The sequence below is a fragment of the Oryctolagus cuniculus genome, chromosome 10 (assembly GCF_964237555.1).
Source record: "Oryctolagus cuniculus chromosome 10, mOryCun1.1, whole genome shotgun sequence".
Lineage (NCBI taxonomy): Eukaryota > Metazoa > Chordata > Mammalia > Lagomorpha > Leporidae > Oryctolagus > Oryctolagus cuniculus.
In genome coordinates, this window is record NC_091441.1 from 111,033,228 (window position 1) to 111,050,673 (window position 17,446).

The 17,446-nt window shown below is 58.8% G+C and overlaps 1 protein-coding gene across 2 annotated transcripts in view; it reads left to right on the forward strand.

Moving 5' to 3' along the window:
- EEFSEC (eukaryotic elongation factor, selenocysteine-tRNA specific) overlaps positions 1-17,446 on the forward strand; it is a 242,339-nt gene that overhangs the window by 202,558 nt on the left and 22,335 nt on the right. For both annotated transcript variants that reach the window (XM_002713149.5, XM_017343713.3), the window contains exon 6: positions 8,459-8,615. In XM_002713149.5, coding sequence (XP_002713195.2) covers positions 8,459-8,615 — 157 coding nt within the window. The remainder of the gene's footprint in view (positions 1-8,458; positions 8,616-17,446) is intronic.

Below are 17,446 nucleotides of genomic sequence, written 5' to 3' on the forward strand. Positions count from 1 at the left end.
GCCTGAACTTACATGTGCACCAGTGACTGCTCTCTGGGAACTGAGTCCCTCCAGCAAGCGAAGGCCGAGAGAAGAAGCAAATTACTCATGCAGACAGCGAAAGTCCCCACTCGGAGCTATTGTGACTGTGCTGGCCGTGGTTCAGCATTGTTCCTGCCGAACAGGGCCTGCCGAGCAAATCCCACATGCATCGCCTTTGGCTGACGTCACAGTGATTGATTTCAAAAAGAAGCCCTCTGAGTGTTCTCTGTGTGGGTGTCTCAGCGCTGAGGTCTCTCTTCTTTAACTGGAAGAGTCCATCGTTTGGAGGAGCGCCCAGCCGTCACACATTCATTCATTTTTTCTCTCTCACTGTAGCAGTGGGTCCAGCAGAGCCGTGTCTCCTGATCCTCACCTCCAGAACCCCCTGGCAGCCGACCTGGTCTGCCTGAGTTGTTCCGGGGTGCTCCCGCAGGAAGGGCTGTCTGCCATGCTCTTCCTAACCACCCGCCTTTGAATCAGGCAAGGTTTCCTGCAGCAGACATTTGCTGAGTGTCCCCCTACCCCAGCACACACATTGGGAACTCCTGCGGGGAGGTAGGTTTTGGAGAGGCAGAGGTGTGCATCAGGCTAGCTCCTTGCCTTGCAGGGCTGCCCCTTCTGACTAAGGAGGCTGCCACAGTCAGGGTGCTGCTGCGCACTGAGGCTGGCATGGAGGCTTTGTTTCTGCAGTCAGCCCCGACACTGACCCCTGCCCGATGTGAAGCTGGCTAGCGCTGGGAAGAATGCTACCACAGGCCGGCCGGATGCCAGTGAGGCTGGGGCACACGGGAGTGGCCAGTCAGTGCTCCCCTGCAGTCCACAACAATTCAGTTTCCCCATATTACAGTGCAGAAGCCCGTGCCCACAGCAGTTAGGCCACTGGCAGCCTTGGCTCTGAACCCAGATGGTCTGGCTCCAGGGTCCAGGCTCGCAGACACCCTGCAAACTGAACTCTCTGTTTCCTGCTTGGGATGTGCATCTGCTTGTGTGCAATCTTTGGAAGCCACGTGGGGTGACTGTTCTGGTCTGTTCTTGCCTTTTGCCTCTAGCCAAGCCCCCAGCCCCCTTCCCTTTCCCTCTGTTCACTGCTGCTGTAGTGGGGGGTGCCCTTGCACAGGGCAGACAGGGCCAGGCCCTGAGTTGGAATGGGGTGTTGCCACTCTCGCTGGCTGTGTGATTTTGGGCAAGTCATTTAGTCTTTCAGCTCTTCCCAAGATGGCGTAATGCCATGGGGCCCTCACCGTGCCATGGCTGGAAACTTGGGGCCTTCTTTCAGCTGCTGCAAGGTGGGGGTAGAGAGCAGGGTGCCCGCCCAGCAGAGTCTGAGGGAGACGGAGTCTGCCTGCCGGCCCCCTCTGCAGCCCCGGCTTCCCCTCCCCGAAGTCCCAGACTGGGTCACCCTCAGCCTCCCCCATGAGATGGGCACAATGCAGAGACAACCCCCCCCCCCATCTTCTGTGCAGGCCAGCTAAGCCAGCAAGGCCCAGGGGGCACAGCAGCATTCCGGAGACCACACAAGATTCCTGGCAGCGTACTGAAGTCCAGCTCCCCCACCCCACCATGCGTGACCCCACAAATGGAGCTGAAGCCGAGAGTTAATGGGAGGGGCCGTCTTTACCCACTCAGCGCTATTGTGTCTTTTGTTAGAGCCATAAAACAAGAGGACAGGGGTGACAGAGACAACTCCCTTTGAACTTGAAATCCTCTCTAAACTGCCCCTGCAGCCTGGAAAGAGGGACTTCAGCGACAGCCAGCCAGAGAGAGCTCTGCAGGCCCCTCGTCAGAGGTCAAAAAAAGCCCACCCGCTCCTCACCTTATCCCGGATGCTTAGAAAAATATTGTGGTAGTGTAGGTCAGCACACGCCGTCCGCTGGGCTGGAGGACAGCACAGACGAGAGCCCAGAGCCCCCGCTTACCCCGGCCCTGTCCCGTGTTTATGTAGCACTTAAGCTAACTCCGGGGTCGACTCTGTCTGCCATGAAAGCCCTGAAGCTTTTTGAAGTTCCCCTGAAGTTAATAAAATTAGTCTGCCCTCGCCGCGAGACCCCAGCTTGGGGAGAGATGGATCCTCCGCTGTCTTTGTGGCATTTAGCTTTTTTAAGTGAATATTTTCTACTCCAAAGAAGGGAGGGGGCAGGGGAGAAGATGCAGTGAAGTCTTTTTGAATAGGTAGCACACCTGCTACCCCCGGGCTCTGAGTGCTGGGAGGCAAGCTCTGGGTGCCGGGCCATAGCCCGAGAGGCAGCGGTCGGCACATGGGGCCTGGAACCCCTGAGGCTGGGCTGTTGGTTCATTCTCAAATGAACCGGGTCCCCAGGACACATCTTCCCGAGTGACTTATTACCTGCAGCGAGCCACTGCCTCACCAGTCCCTCCCCAGGGATACTGTGTACAGGACAGGTGCCATCGTCCCCATCCGCTCTCAGTGGGTGCACCGTGACCAAATCTGGGCCTTGTGAGACGTGACGTGTGGACAGACCCTTTCCTCACAGAACTCCCGGGCCTGGCAGAGGGGCAGGAGGGAGTGCGGCAGTGATGGACACACGCAGTAGGTGGTTTCTAGGCAGTAGGTTGGTGGTGAGATGGTTTCGTAGGTCTGGGCAAGGGCACATCAGCAAGTTCATGGCAAAGCGGGCATCCGGTACTGTGCTTTAAACACTGCTCAACATTGCTGCATCTCCTGTCAGAGTGCCTGGGTTCAAGTCCCAGGTGTTTCTGCTCCAGCCTCCTGGAGCCTCCCTAGGAGGCAGCAGATGATGGCTCAAGTGCTTGGCTCAGTGCCACCCACGTTGGACACCCAGATGGAGTTCCAGGCTCCTGGTTTTGGCCTGCCCAGCCCTGGCTTTGGTGGGCATTTGGGGAGTCAACCAGTGGGTGAAAGGACTCTCTACTTTTCAAATAAAATGAAAATAAAGAAGTAAAAGTTTTAAAAGAAAGTAAGTGCATGGATGAATGGAGTTAAGAGATGGCATTTTCCCTGTAATTTTGACGGTCCCTCCTACATATACCTAGAGCTATCAAGTTACTGACTGTAAATTGTCCTTGTTGTGTATCTGTCTGGTCTCGGGTAATTGTTAAAAAACGCAAGGCCACGGGCCTGCGTGAGCAGCGCCTGTGTCCCCGTGGGCACAGTCAGTCACCGGCTCAGGTATGCAGGGCGCCGTCAGCAGCCCCTGAGTCACGAGCAGAGAATGCCGCTGTGGCAGACAAGGACGCAGCTCTGCCTTCCTGAGCTCGTGTCCGGCGTGGGAGCAGTAAACAAGGGAAGACAGGAGGATGTGGGAGGAGGTCAGGTAGCAATCTGCACTCTGGAGCCAGGTGGACAGGACTGAAGGTGGAGAGGGGCTGGAGGAAAGGGAGCTGGGAGCCACAGAGATGGGGCCCGAGCATCTGCCCCTGGGAAGTCCAAAGGCTGTGGGCTGGAGGGAGAACGCCAGCTGTGATGTCCCGCTGGGGTTCGGGTTGTTTGCAGCCACACACTGGGGACATGGTGAGCCCTCAGGGTGCACTTTAGCGCAGAGGGGAGAAGTGTTAATACCAGCTTGCTGAGAACTTGTCTGCTGGGGCAGTGGCCTGGATTGGCCAGCTGGCCCCAGTCGTGCTCTCAGTAAAGTGCTTTGCTAAGGTGGCTGAGAGCGTTTGGTCCCAGGACTGTGTGCCTTTTGCATCACGAGCCTTGTGTCTCGGTGGGCTCTGTCCTGAGGGCCTAGCCCAGGCCTGGGGCTAGCTCCTACAGCCCAAAGGGCCCCTGGACGCAGCCAGCCGCTGGCCTTGCTCTTGAGCACCTCAGCACGGGCTTTGCAAAGAGCTGGCAGGCTTGGACCTGAACTCCGGCTGTGCTGCTGACCCATGCATGACCTCGGCTCCCCTAGGTCCTGTCTCTGAGCCTCAGCTCTGTCCCCTTTGAGGAAAGATGAAAACCCCTTGCAGACAAGGGTGGTGGGAGAGCCCCAGGGGACCCCAGTAATGCCTGGGCAGCCCAGGCTGCAGGGCAGACTGGACACCAGGCAGCGCTGCACACCCTGTCACAGGCAGCATGGAAGGGCCAGCCAGAGCCATATCCAGATGTGCACTGTGCCAGGCTGCACTGCAGAGCATGGGTGGGTGTGGACCCTGCCCCAGGCTCCCAGCCAGGCTGGAGCACTGGGTCCTTCTCTACCTGGAAAGCAGCAGGCAAAGGCTGGGCACGCAGCCAGGGCCTCCTGTGCCACTGCGGACCAGGGTGTCCGCCTGCCCTGGCTCTCCGTGTCCTCCCTGAGCAGTGGGAGGTGGCGCCTCTGTTCAGGTCCCTCAGCTGACCTCTCTGGATGCACAGTACAGTGGGAGGCAGGGCACCCCCGACAGCAGCAGGCTGGGGGGCAGGGACAGCCCTGGGGGAGTCCTGCTGGAGCCGAGGCCTGAAGGACGAGGGGAGTTCATGTGTGCGAACGAAGCTTGTGAATTATAAAGGCTGCGCCAGTGGAAATTATTATTCTTATCATTATTTGCATCCGATTCATCAATCACCAGGGAGAGGAGGCATGCAAGTACCTTTTATCTAGTGCTATGAATCAAATAGAAGAGGGTCTGTTTTTCCAAAAGGTTTTTAGGGTAAATGAGACAGTTTTTGCTTTTCAAAACAATCCATCTGGGGCCCTTGGCCAAATCGTGGCGCCTTGGGTAGAAGCGAGATGTTTCTGAGGCTGAGCGTTCAGTGCCCCAGCGGGGCCCCAGGAGTCTCAGCCTCAGGAGGGGGTAGCTGGGTGGAGGCCACACTGCCTCCGTGGGCCACACCCAGGCCACAGGCCCACTGCAGGGAGGCCACCGCGGTTCTCCCTGTAGCTCTTCACGCAGAGCCTTGAGTGCGAGCAGAGGTGGCGCTGACTCTGCCTGGCCCGTGTGTGGGACGCAGCCCTGCTGGGAAACAGCCATGAGCCTCAGAGACTCCGCCAGCCTTTCTGTGTCACCTAGGAGTACAGCTCGTCTACACACATGTATACACACACACGCACATATGCATCCTGTTCTTCTTCCCCCCGAGGCACAGCCCCTCCCTGCTCAGGGACTCTGGACTTGGAGGGAAACCACAGTGAGCAGAACGGACAAGGCCTTCATGCCGTTGTTCTCCTGGGTTTCCTCTCCGGCCACCTGCTGTCCATGGCCAGTGGTTTCTGTTCACAGCAGCAATGGGAATTGCCTTTCATGAGAACTGTGTGTAAACTAGCTCAGTGCGCCCGGCGACGGACGCTCCTGTGAAGCAGGAAGTACGAGTGTCTGAAGTCGGGCGGGCACACTCTGGCCAGAAGCCTGACGGCTTTCCTGTGAGGGGTGGTATAGGCATGGCCCTTGGGCCTTGTGCCCTCTTGCAAGCCCCTTCTCCCTGTGAACTGAGCCCGGCCACCCTCACGTTCCTCCAGGATATGGCCCTCACTATCAGCCTTTTATAGGTGGACTGCCGCCCTGGCCGCCCAGCCTTCCGGACTCGGGAGGGCAGGTAACAGCTGCCACTGGGGGACGCTTACTTGGGTGCACCTGCAGGGAGCCTGGCAGGCTCTGTCCTGTGCTCTCCAGCCTGAGTCCCCTCTTCTTTTACATATGGTCCTGCCCCCACTGAGCCATTCTCCTGAGGCAGCCCGAGGGGTTTCAAGCCACAGGTCAGATACGCGGCTCCTCTGAAAGGCCCCACAGCTTCCCCTGGTCTGCAGGAAGATTTGGGGCCTGAGTGGGCATGTCTGCAAGGCCGAGTGTGCTCGCTGTGCATGGCCTCTCTGCAGACTTGTACCCTTGCCCACAGAGTGCCTCTGGGGGTCCTGCTGTATCCCTGCCCCACTGCCCAGAACTAGTCCTCTCTGCAAGACCAGCTCAGTCCTGCCTGGGGGCAGGCTTCAGGATGCCCTCTGACTGCTGCAGCCGGGGGCCGGTGATCCCTGGGCTCCCAGCGCCTGCTTCTGCGCACAGCACTCAGTCTGCCTGGTCAGGTGCATCACAGGTGGACGAGTTTGCTTGTGGAGCATCAGCTTGCCTTGCCACACGAGCGGCTCTGTCTACATCAGCTTTTTCTTCCCATGCCTCTCAACTGAATGCCAGCGCCTTCCCCAAGTGCTTGAGTGCCTCACACCTTACTCTTCACACTGCCTCCTGGAGAAACCGAGGCACACCTTGCCCAGGGCCACATGGCTAGTAGGTCTGAAGCCAGGCGTTGCAGCTCCAGAGCCCATGTTATAAGCATCATACCCACTGCCCCATTCTGGAGCTCAGTAAATGACTGCCTAACACATCAGGGAATCCAGGTTTTTCATGAATGGAAATAAAGCAGACCCAACCCCTGCTCTGAAGAAATTTTGTCTAGACCCGGTGCTGTAGAGCGCTCACTGCATGTGCACAGGGTTATCACTGTGGGCACAGCTGCACCAGGAAAGAGCCCACAGCACCTGTGGCTTTGATTTTGGAGGCTGGGTTGGAGTCCATCAGGTGGCAGTGGGAAGAGAGGGCAACTGGGGTGGGGTGGGGGGTGAACAACGGTACAGAGGCCTGAGCATTTGCACTCCAGCCAAGAGCGTGAGACCCAAGATGGGCTGTGTGGTTGGGAGTGGGGGCTATAGATGTTGCCCGTGATACATCAGAAGTGGCCATGGCCTGCGCCGTGAGTCACTAGGCTAACCCTCCGCCTGCGGCGCCGGCATCCCAGGTTCTAGTCCCAGCTGGGGCACCGCTTCTGTCCCGGTTGCTCCTCTTCCAGTCCAGCTCTCTGCTGTGGCCCGGGAAGGCAGTGGAGGATGGCCCAAGTCCTTGGGCCCTGCACCTGCATGGGAGACCAGAGGAAGCACCTGGCTCCTGGCTTTGGATCGGCATAGCTCCAGCCATAGTGGCCATTTTGGGGGGTGAACCAACGGAAAAGGAAGACCTTTCTCTCTGTCTCTCTCTCTCACTGTCTAACTCTGCCTATCAAAAAAAAAAAAAAAAAAGTGGCCAAACAAAACAAGGCAACCCTGTCTCTGGAGAGGTTGCCAGCAGGAGTGGAAGGCCTGCCTGACATGTGGGTAGAAGGCACCTCTTGGTTTGCTGTGAGCTTATTTTTGAATAGGAAGCACATTTATGTATTCACACAGCAAGGGTAGGAAAAGTACCAGGTGAGACGCACTCTGGGCACCTGCTCCCTTCCTATTTCTCTGATTGTTTCCATCATCTCCCTACCTCCCATTTGTGCTCACAGCAGCATGCCCTACACACATTCTGTATGTTAACATGGAACTCGACACCCCAGGGTGCTGGTGTCCCCACAGAGCTGCCTGCTCCTCCCTGCGGTCACAGTGCAGTCCCCAGGGGCTGTACACCACTTGGTGGAACTTGGCTGGACTTTGAAGTTCATTCCGCTTTTGCCACTGTGAGCACTGCTGCAGTGAGCAGGCTCGGTAGTGCCCACCTGGGCAGGCCCATCTGTGGAGTGCATTCCTGCACGTGGTATCGAGGGGTCAGAGGGGTATGTTTGTAGTTTCAGCAGCAGTCTCCAACCTAGCAGGTACACCTTATCATGTCTGTGTTAGCTGTTAGAGGCGACATCTACAGAGTGGGGATGGCAAAGAGAGGCTCTGTGCAGGGCAGGGGAGGCCACGTGGCCTCGCTGCCCTTCCTGAAGGTACAGCCTAGGCCAGAGCAGCTAGAGGCCCAGGAGGGAGGGAATCACACTTCCGGTCCAGTCAAGCCCTGGCGAGAAGGGTCCAGGTGAACACAGCTCCCGGTGGTGATGTTTTCATGCTCCTGAGTGTCCCTCTGCTTAGCCCAGGCACCCACAAAGAGGCAAAGGGGTGCTGACACAGCAGGGTGCTCACGGCGGCCAGCAGGGGATGTGAGTACTACAGCACAGTCTTGTCCCAGCCCCCAGGAGACAGGAAGGGGAGCAGCAGGCTGGGGAATGGGAGTGGGCCAGGCCAGGACACAGCACAGGCAGACTTGGGCCTTGGCAAGATGGGTCTCGGGTGCAGATGGGCAGGCAGAGGCTGGTTCTCAGGGACTCTTAGGGGGAATCCAGAGCTGGGGTGAGGGTTTAGGAAGTGGATGTCACCTCCTTGGGCCGCAGCGGCCATGAACACTTTCAATAAGGAGAAGGCTGCTGGCTGTCTTGGGCAGGTACCCTGGGTGGGGTTGGGTTCCAGGCTTGCTGTGTCCTGGGAGTGCTTGACCTTGCCCAGCGGACGTCACTGCTGTGCCTCCATCTCCTTGTCTGTGAAGTGGCGCTCTCAGAGTTGCACCGGAGCTACGATGGCCACCCCTGGGAGCTGCTCCAAGGGGCTTGCGTTGAGGACTGATTGTTGCCAGTCTGATTTCCGCCCTGTTCCCGTTCATTCAGCCCGCTCCCCTCAGTGTTCTCAGAGGGTGCAGCAGGCGCAGGCGCAGGGCCCGCCCTTTCAGTGTGCCCTACTAATGTTTCCTTTCTCTCTGGCTGGTTGTGCGGGGACAGGCAATGGACGACTACAGTGTGATCGGACGCTCCCTGTTCAAAAAGGAGACCAACATTCAGCTCTTCGTGGGACTCAGGGTGCACCTGTCCACCGGGGAGCAGGGGGTCATCGACAGCGCCTTTGGCCAGAGTGGCAAGTTCAAGATCCACATCCCTGGTAAGTGCAGTTGTCCCTTCCCGCCCAGGGGGCACCTGGCAGGACAGAGAGGTGGCACAAGTGGAGCCAAGGCTGTGCTTCCTGGCTGTGGCTCCCAGTCCTGCTCTGCTGTTACACGAGTGTCATAGCCCATGTGGCATCATGGATCATGGCCCCTGGCTGGGTCCCAGCAAGAGTCTGAGCCAGAGCAGGGCCAAAGTCAGGGTTGAGTGCCTATTCCACCACTGACCACCTGGAGGTGACCCTGGCCAAGCCCCTTGGCTTCTCTGTGTAGAATGGCAGTATTGAAATGCAGTTTAGAGAAAGAGAGGTGAGAGAGCACCAGGGCCTGGCGCACTGTCACCTGGGGAGGTTCCAGGCATCTGAGTTGCCACCTCCTGTAGCCCCGCAGCCACTGCTGGGCTCTGAGGCTTGCCCGCAGCTGGGTTGGAAGTGTGCGCTTGCTGCTGGAAGACGGCCTTGCAGCCCATGTGGCCATCCCTTCATCCAGCCTGCGTCTGTGCTCAGTGCTGGGCTGTGGGGCTCACAGGCGTGGGCGAGGTCTGCAGTACACCTGATGGATCCCTGCCCGTCGGGGCCGTGGGCACTGTGCAGGCCGGGGATGGGCACAGCGTGTGCTGATCTGGGGAGGCACTCGGGAGGCAGGACAGTGCAGAAGAGGCCTGACACCCCGGCAGCGAGCCAACGGGGAGGACTTGCACAGTCCCTGAGGTGACCTTGAGCTCCCTGTGCCGTTGCAGGCCTGTGTTGGCAGGAGTTCACTGCCAGGGAGTGAGCCAGCCCGCCACAGGCGCCTGGCAGTGTGGGAGGTTCCCAGGTGTGGGTTCATGTCAACACGCCATGATCCGCCACCTCTCAGCCCCTCATGTTGTATTGCAAGAATGGTCAAACCTACAGCCCAATTGAAGAACTTTACTGTGACCCCTGTCACTGCCGTGACCTCACATCATTGTGTCACTGACCTTGGTTTAGCCCTGGGACTCTGGTTCATTCTCTGAGAGATGGGGGACAAGGGGGAGGTTTGGATCAGGTGAGCAAGGCAGTGCTGGGTTATAGCTTCTTGGGGAGAGTCTCCTAAGGGGTGGGTGGTGGCCCTGGCTGCCACTAGGAGGCAAGAATCACAGCTACACTGGCCACTCAGCAGTTGCTTAGGGGGCCCTGCCCCCCCACCACCACCACCAAAAAAAACTCTTCCCAAGCTCAGAGGGCCACAGATGACATTTGTCCTTCCAGGATGGAGACAGTGGCCACCAGAGGCCCTGCTTCTCTGATGCTTTGCTCCCCCTGTTTGACTGCACCCCCTAAGGCCTTGGTCAAGTTGGGGCTGGAGCCCATAGAGGGCTCCCCTGGGCATCCAGCTTCCTCTGGTCCTGCCCTCCCTGCTGCTCCTCAGCAAAGCCCAGTCCTCCCCTCAGCCAAACTGGGGCCCTCCTGGGTCCCCTCGGACTGGGTGTCATTTGTCCCCAGAGTCCCCACCGTGGCCCTGTCTGGGCTCCAGGCAACATGCAAGGTGCATGAGCCAGGCAGACCTCAGCTCCATAGGGGCCTTGTACCCATGCCCACCCACGTGGGTGTGAGCCTTCTGGGAAGGAGGCATCTGGGATTCCTGAGCTGGGCGAGGGACACCCCGAGGGCAGTCGCCTGGCAGGAAGGGCTGCACAGGGAGCACTTGGCCACCCCAGACAGTGCTGGGGTCCCGCTGCTCCAGGCAGGGGAAGGATGCTGGGCCCCTCGGCTCCCCTTCCTCCAGTGCAGGCACACTCCCAATTGGGGTGTTCCCAGGGGAGGCTCGTTGGGGGCTGCTCTCCAGGCCTGGCAGGGAGGGAGGCGGAGGGGTGCGTGTTCCACTCAGGCCCCCGGAGTTCACATTCCACTGTCAGGTCAGCGTTGCCTCTTAGTCAGCTGCTTCCTGTTTGTGGCGTTTCAGTTCTTTATGACACACCACTGGTCAGATTCCTTCATCCCTCTCCTCCACCCGCCCTGCCTCCCATCCCCACTCTCCACCAGCGCCTCCCTTGTAACCTTCTGAAGTGCCCCAGTTGTGAAAGACTCTCCCAAAAGCTAGGGCCATGCAGCGCCGGGGAGCAGTGGGGACCCACGTGCTGGCCACGGGACAGCTCCTGGAGCAGAGCTCCATGCAGCAGGGGCGTCTCAGGGGCCCGACCCAGCCCATGGATTGTGGACGGGACTTTAGGCTTCACTAATGGCTCTGCAGGGCAGCATGGCCCAGCGGCCCATCACCTTGGTTTCCAAGGTCTGGTGGCAGCCAAGGATACGTGGTCATTGGTAGGGAGAGGTGGGGACTTTGGTGAGCCGGAGTGCAGTGTCCTGCTGACTCACTCTATTGGAATGTGGGCCCAGGTCGCATTCTTTTCTCATTTGGCTTTTATGTAAAAGTCTTGATCTAAAAAAAACTAAAATGTCGGACTGAGCTAAACAAAACCTGCCTTGGGGCTGGTTCAGCCGCTGGCGACTTGAGCTTGAACTCCCGTTTGACGTTTAGGAGAGATACCCAGGCCTGAGGCTCAGACGGAAGCTGAGCTGTTCCTGGAGCTGCAGGCTCTGGCCTTAGGCTGGGGTCCTGCCGCCAGGGCCATGGCTTCCTCAGGAGACACCCTTGGGAATGGGAAGGCTGGCGAAGCCCTGTGCTCCTGATGCCCGAGGAGCCTGCCCACAAAGCCTGGCCATCTCCAGATTGAAAAGCCCCACATTTACAAAACCTCACCCTCTGAGACCTGGGCGAGCAGGAGGCCTGGTGAGCAGCACTGGGAGCCACGCAGTAGTTTTGGTATTGACCGCGCGTGGTGGGAGGAAGGTCCTGGGTATAGATGAGGTGCCTGTCTGTCCCAGCATCCCTTGTGCTTTGCAAGGGCTGTAGAGTGGAGCTGGGTATATGACTTCTCCCTGGCCTCATGCCCCTACAGAGCAGCGATGTCTTCAAAGAGCTCCAAGCGTTGGGCCCATGCCCAGGATGCCTGTGAAGTGGGCAGCCCAGTGTTCCCATCTTCATCTTGGCCAGGGGGCATCCTGCCAGCCCCACCCTCCCTGGACACTGGTGCCTGCACCAAGAGGCAGCCTGGATGGATGGTGGGGGTGACACAGTTCATGCCAGCCCCCTGTTCCCACTTGGTGACTTCCAACTAGAGAGCCAGGTGAGAAGATGAAGAGACTGGTCCTTGAGGAGCACAGAGTCCCTTCACCAGGTGGGAAGAGGGCATGCGGTGTCAGTCCTGGAGTGCCACTGGGTGTGGCCTCTCCCCCCATGCTCCTCAACTAGCCAACTGGGGAGCCCAGTGAGTGTCTACCCTGGCAGTAGGGGACACATGGAGTTTCATGCTGGCCACTGGGGACACTCCAGGCCTAGGCCCTCCCATGTGCACACGCATCATGGCTCCTCGCTGGGTAACCACGCAGCTGTCACTGGCACAGAGCCACAAGCACTCACTATGAATAGACTGGCCCCATCGTGTCAGTAGGTCCAGAAAACCAGTGCCTTGTCAGGAGCAGTCTTATTAGCCAGAGCTGTCACTCAACCCTGACAGACAGCTCTCAGGACTCTCATTTTCACTTGGCTTTTGGTGACCTTCAATAACCTTTTAGTTCCTGCTAATGACAACATAATAGACTCGAGAAAAGAAGTTTGTGGACTCATCTCGTGGTTAGGAACCCAGGAGGAACTGCTGTTTCTTACTCATAAGGAGGAACAAGCGTCCAAGAGGGCACTGACCATGAGCCCCCCCCAAAAGGCCGGCTGGATCGTGTGTGCCCACGACGCCAGCCACTCCCCATTTTACAGTGGAGGGACTGAGACTTGAAGGCAGAGCTGGGACTCGAACCCAGACCCTCCTAACCGTCGGCAGGAGTTCTCCCTGGACCTGGTATCCTCGTGCACAGGCTAGGGGAGGCATGGAAGTGCAGCTTCTTGCTGGGAGTGTGTGGGAGAAGGGAGTGTGCAGTGCTTCTGCCTGTGGCTCCTGGGAGCGTGGCTGGAGTTAGGAGGACCACTCAGCTCACCTCTGAGGAGGGTCTGTGGCCCCTCCTGGCTTCAGCTCCTGACCCTGTGCCCTCTCACAAGGGTTCAGTAACTGCCGAATTCCCCATCTGGTAACATTAACCAAGCGAGAGGGGACTCTTCTAGCATGGGGAGCTGTTGCTTGCGTGACTGAGTGGAGGAGCTTGGTGGGGGGTAGCCAGTGCTATTTCTGAAGCCACCTGTGCCGGGGCCCCGAGGGACTCAGCCAGGCAGGCAGGCACTGGCATTGCCAGACTCCCTCAGAGTGGCCACCGCCCAGCGCATGGCTTCCAAGGTTTTGCCTCCCTTTTCTTTATTTTTTTTTTTTTTTTTTTTTTTTTTTTTTTTTGACAGGCAGAGTGGACAGTGAGAGAGACAGAGAGAGAAAGGTCTTCCTTTGCCGTTGGTTCACCCTCCAATGGCCGCCGCTGCAGCCGGCGCACCGCGCTGATCCGATGGCAGGAGCCAGGATCCAGGTGCTTTTCCTGGTCTCCCATGGGGTGCAGGGCCCAAGCACCTGGGCCATCCTCCACTGCACTCCCTGGCCATAGCAGAGAGCTGGCCTGGAAGGGGGGCAACCGGGACAGAATCCGGCGCCCCGACCGGGACTAGAACCCGGTGTGCCGGCGCCGCAAGGTGGAGGATTAGCCTATTGAGCCACGGCGCCGGCCTGCCTCCCTTTTCTTTAAAACAAGGGTGCCCATCCCTCCAGCTCAGCAAACTGCAATGGAGGCTCTGGGCCAGGGACACCAAGACCATTGTCACAGTCCTGCCCGCGGGTGTTTACCAGTGAGAGAGGTCGGCGTGGCCGGTGGCCTGTAGCTGCGTGGCCAGGGCTGGGGGTCAGCAGCCAAGGGAGAGGTGGGGACAGCGTTCCCAGCAGGAGCGGTGTGGGGAGAAGGAAGCCTGTGCAGACCATCTGGAAGCTGAGGGCTGTGGTAGCCAGAGCTGTCACTCAACCCTGACAGACAGCTCCCAGGACTCTCATTTTCACTTGGCTTTTGGCTTTTGGTGACCTTCAATAACCTTTTAGTTCCTGCTAATGACAACATAATAGACTCGAGAAAAGAAATTTGTGGACTCATCTCGTGGTTAGGAACCCAGGAGGAACTGCTGTTTCTTACTCATAAGGAGGAGCAAGCAGAGCCTCGGGCTCTGCCTGTCAAGGCTCAGGGAGAGGAGAGGACACGGGCAAAGACCACAGGATCGGAGAACTCAGCCCAGATGCCTGCCCTGAGCACCGGTCTCTCCCCCTTGTCAGGGCCTCTCAGCATCCTTCCTCCTCTGCTGCCTGTGTCCCTAACCCTGACCCCTGGGCCCCATCCCGGCAGGAGGCTGGAACCGGGAAGGCAGGGACACCTCCCAAGCCCAGGCCACCACCTCTGCTGCGTTTTATTGCTGCTGTCCATGGCCTGCATGGAGGCATCGTCCCTGTTCCACAGGTGAAAAGTCGGTCTCCTTGCTCAGGCCTATGCGGTCAGTGTGCCAGTGGGCCCTTAGGAGCCTCCCGCTGCCTCTCTAGGCCTCAGGGAGACTGAGCAGAGTGACCAGCAGAGTGAGTGGGCACAGAGCACCTGTTCCCCAGGCGCAACCCTGCTAGCTGGGTTTTCTCCCCGAGCTTGCAGACCATGTGCCAAGATAGCAGGCACAGCGCCTCCCTCACGTCCCCGGGAACAGTGGAGTCCACCTCCTCCCTCCATCTCTGTTGGTTGAGCCTCTGTCTGTGCCAGGCCTGCCTAGGTTCTAAGATGGGTCAGAGGTGAGATGGAGCGTGGGCAGGAAGCAGCTCCCTGAGCACTGGCCATGGAAGGGAAGCCCCATTTTCACCCCTAGGCAATACTCCTGTGTGCCCACGAGGAGCATAGAAAGATTAGGCCGGGCCAAGGCCATGGGCCATTGTGCAGTTTACTGGGAGGGCCTCCTGGCTTGGCCCAGGCTCCATTCTGATCAGGACAGGCCCCTCCCACTCTGAGCTTCAATTTCCTCAGTCCTCCCACAGGACTAATAGCTCTGACTTCACGAAGGATGTAAAGATTAAGTCATTTAATCCCTGTCCAGGGCTGCCCACCATGTCTGACCAGCCATGAGGGCTCAGTAATGGTGGCTGGGATTTTGGGCTGTGTGTAGCCACCCCTCGCCTGGCAGCCCCTCTTCTCAGTGGGTAGCTCACGTGTCCACTAGGAGCCCTGTGTCCTGATCTCTACACAGGCCCTGCCCCCGCAGCAGAGCAGTGAGAAATTACGCCGGCCACCCATGCTACCTTCATGGCAGGCTGCTCCATGGGAGATTAGCCAGCCAGCCTTCAAGCAGAGACGGGCTCTGTCGCCAGGACCCCTCTGAGTTATTGCACACGGAAGACACTTTGCATTTGGTCAGAAGCAAGGATCGCACCTTTTCCTCCTGCCCAAAGGGAAGGCACATCACCCCTGTTTCCCCGATGCCCCATACGGCCAGGGCTGGTGATTGGCCACCATTCCCCCAGGCCTGGTGCAGGACGGGGCAACAGGTGCTCTGGCTCAGCCTGGGTCTGAGCCCCTCTGCTGGCCACAGGCCCAGGTCCACAAGGTGGCAGTCCTGGCAGGGCTTAAGTGCCTGCTGCTCTCGGTGCTAGAATTACGGGCCATTTTGTGCAGGCTGGGCTGCAGGAGTTGGGAACTCTCCTGCTCTGGTTTCAGGGGCCGGTTTCCTCCTCATTGGTGAGGTCCCCAGGCGTGTGACTTCAGGTCTGCAGACTTGGGTATGAAGAGGCGGTCAGCTATTGGTCTGAAGCTGATCTGGCTGGTGACCAGAAGGACTGGGGTCTGCATGGGCTGGCCTGAGCACAAGGGAGGGAGCAGGCAAGGCCAAGGCTGCGAAGGTGGCAGCGGCACAGCCCACTACCGCTCCGGACCCATACCCTGTGCTGGGCAGATGCCCAGTGTGAGCCACTGCTCCCCCTTGGCCAGCTGCCATCACCCACATTCTACACGAGAACCCAGGCCAGCCCCAGTGTCCAGGCAGCCAGCACAAGGACACCCATGAGGAGTAGGAGCTGGGCTTGAGCCCTGCAGTGGCCCCTGCCCTTAGGTCACCGGCAGGCAGGAAGGTTCTGGCATATGCAGTCACCTGTGAGCTTTCCCCGGCCCATCAGGGCCCCTTCCCGTAGCCAGCCTCACTCTGCCAAGGACCGTCTCTGCTGTGTGGCAAGCAGCTTTTCTGGCGTCAGGTGCCGTGCTAGGCTCTGGGTGCACAGCTCAAGACTCAGTCGCTGCTCCCTGAGCATCAGCCAGTCCATCCCTCATCTGCCTGACGATGGTCATGCACCCCACCGCATGTCGGCCACGTGCAAGGTTCTAGAGCAGCCACAGTGCGCAGCAGCCTGCCTGCCCCCTGTTCTCACAGAGCTCACGGCCGGGTTGGCATGCTGGTCTGCGGTAAGAGCATGTCACGGAAGTTCCGGAAGCTGAAAATCCAAGAGGAGGTGTGGCAGGGCTTCTTTCTTCTGAAGCTGCTCTGTCTGGCATCTCTCTTCCTGTGCTCTTTGCTCTGTGCAAGTCTCTCGTAATCTCCTCCGGGAGGACACTGGTCACACCACTCTAACCAACTCATTCACTTTAATTACCTCTTAGAGACCCTGCCTCAGACTACAGTGCCTTCCTGAAGGACTCGGGGTTAGGACTTCAGCACGTGAATATGGGAGACACCACTGAGCTGGGAGCAGGTGGGAAGTCAGGTGTCATGCAGACGACCCCTCAAGCATTTGACATCAGCCAACACACCCTTGCTGTGCAGGAAGAGCATGGCACCATGGGAGCTGTGGCAGGGCCCTGGCCACGTCCAGCACCAAGAAGCTTCCTGAGGAAGTGATGTGCTGGGTTCTAGAATGAGTGGCAATCCCAGTGCCCCTGGAAGTGGGGGTGGCACTACCCTGTGGATATGCTCATTGTGTCTCCAAGGACACGCCCAGGTCAGTGCTCGGGCTCCGAGAGCCACGCGAGCACCCAGCCCACTGTGTCCCAGCGGGGACTCCTGCACCTGTAGGTGAGAGCCGCAGTCTCCGTGGGAATGCCCGGGTTGTGCGTGTTGCCGTGCTCCCGTGAACGGGAGACTGGGCCAGCAGGCCGTGCTCCCACTGGGGCTGGGGCGAAACTGGTTTCCCTTTCGTTTAAGATACGTCCCTTGCCTCCACGCCCCCCAGCCACATGGCTGCAGATGCTCAGACCACCCTGGGACCTGTCCTTCAGCAGCTGTCTCAGAGTGGGCCCTGCAGGACCAAATTGGCTTGGACTGAAAGATGTTGGCAGGACGCCACCATGCCTGCTGGGCATCAGCTCACTGTGGGGATGCTGGGGGCAGGGCATCCACGGAGAACGGGAGCTCTGCAGTCAGCAGACCCGAGTGGGTTCCTGGCTAGAGCTTCTACTGTGCTGAGCCTTGGTTTGCCCACCTGGAAAGAGGTGGTTTTGAGGGTTTTCGAGGCAGCTACAGCAGGACAGGTCACTGGACAGGGACAGGTCATCCTGTACCCAGGGACTTGTGAGACCCTCGCCCTGCACCTGCCCCCAGGCCTCTTGCTGGCCCCGGGGGCGTGTTTCCAACTGAGATGTTTTAAGCAGTTTGAAAAAGAAATCAGAGACCAGTCCTTTTGCAGCCTAAAAGTAATAGGCCGGCGCCGCAGCTCACTAGGCTAATCCTCCGCCTTGCGGTGCCGGCACACCAGGTTCTAGTCCCGGTGAGGGCGCCGGATTCTGTCCCGGTTGCCCCTCTTCCAGGCCAGCTCTCTACTATGGCCAGGGAAGTGCAGTGGAGGATGGCCCAAGTCCTTGGGCCCTGCACCCCA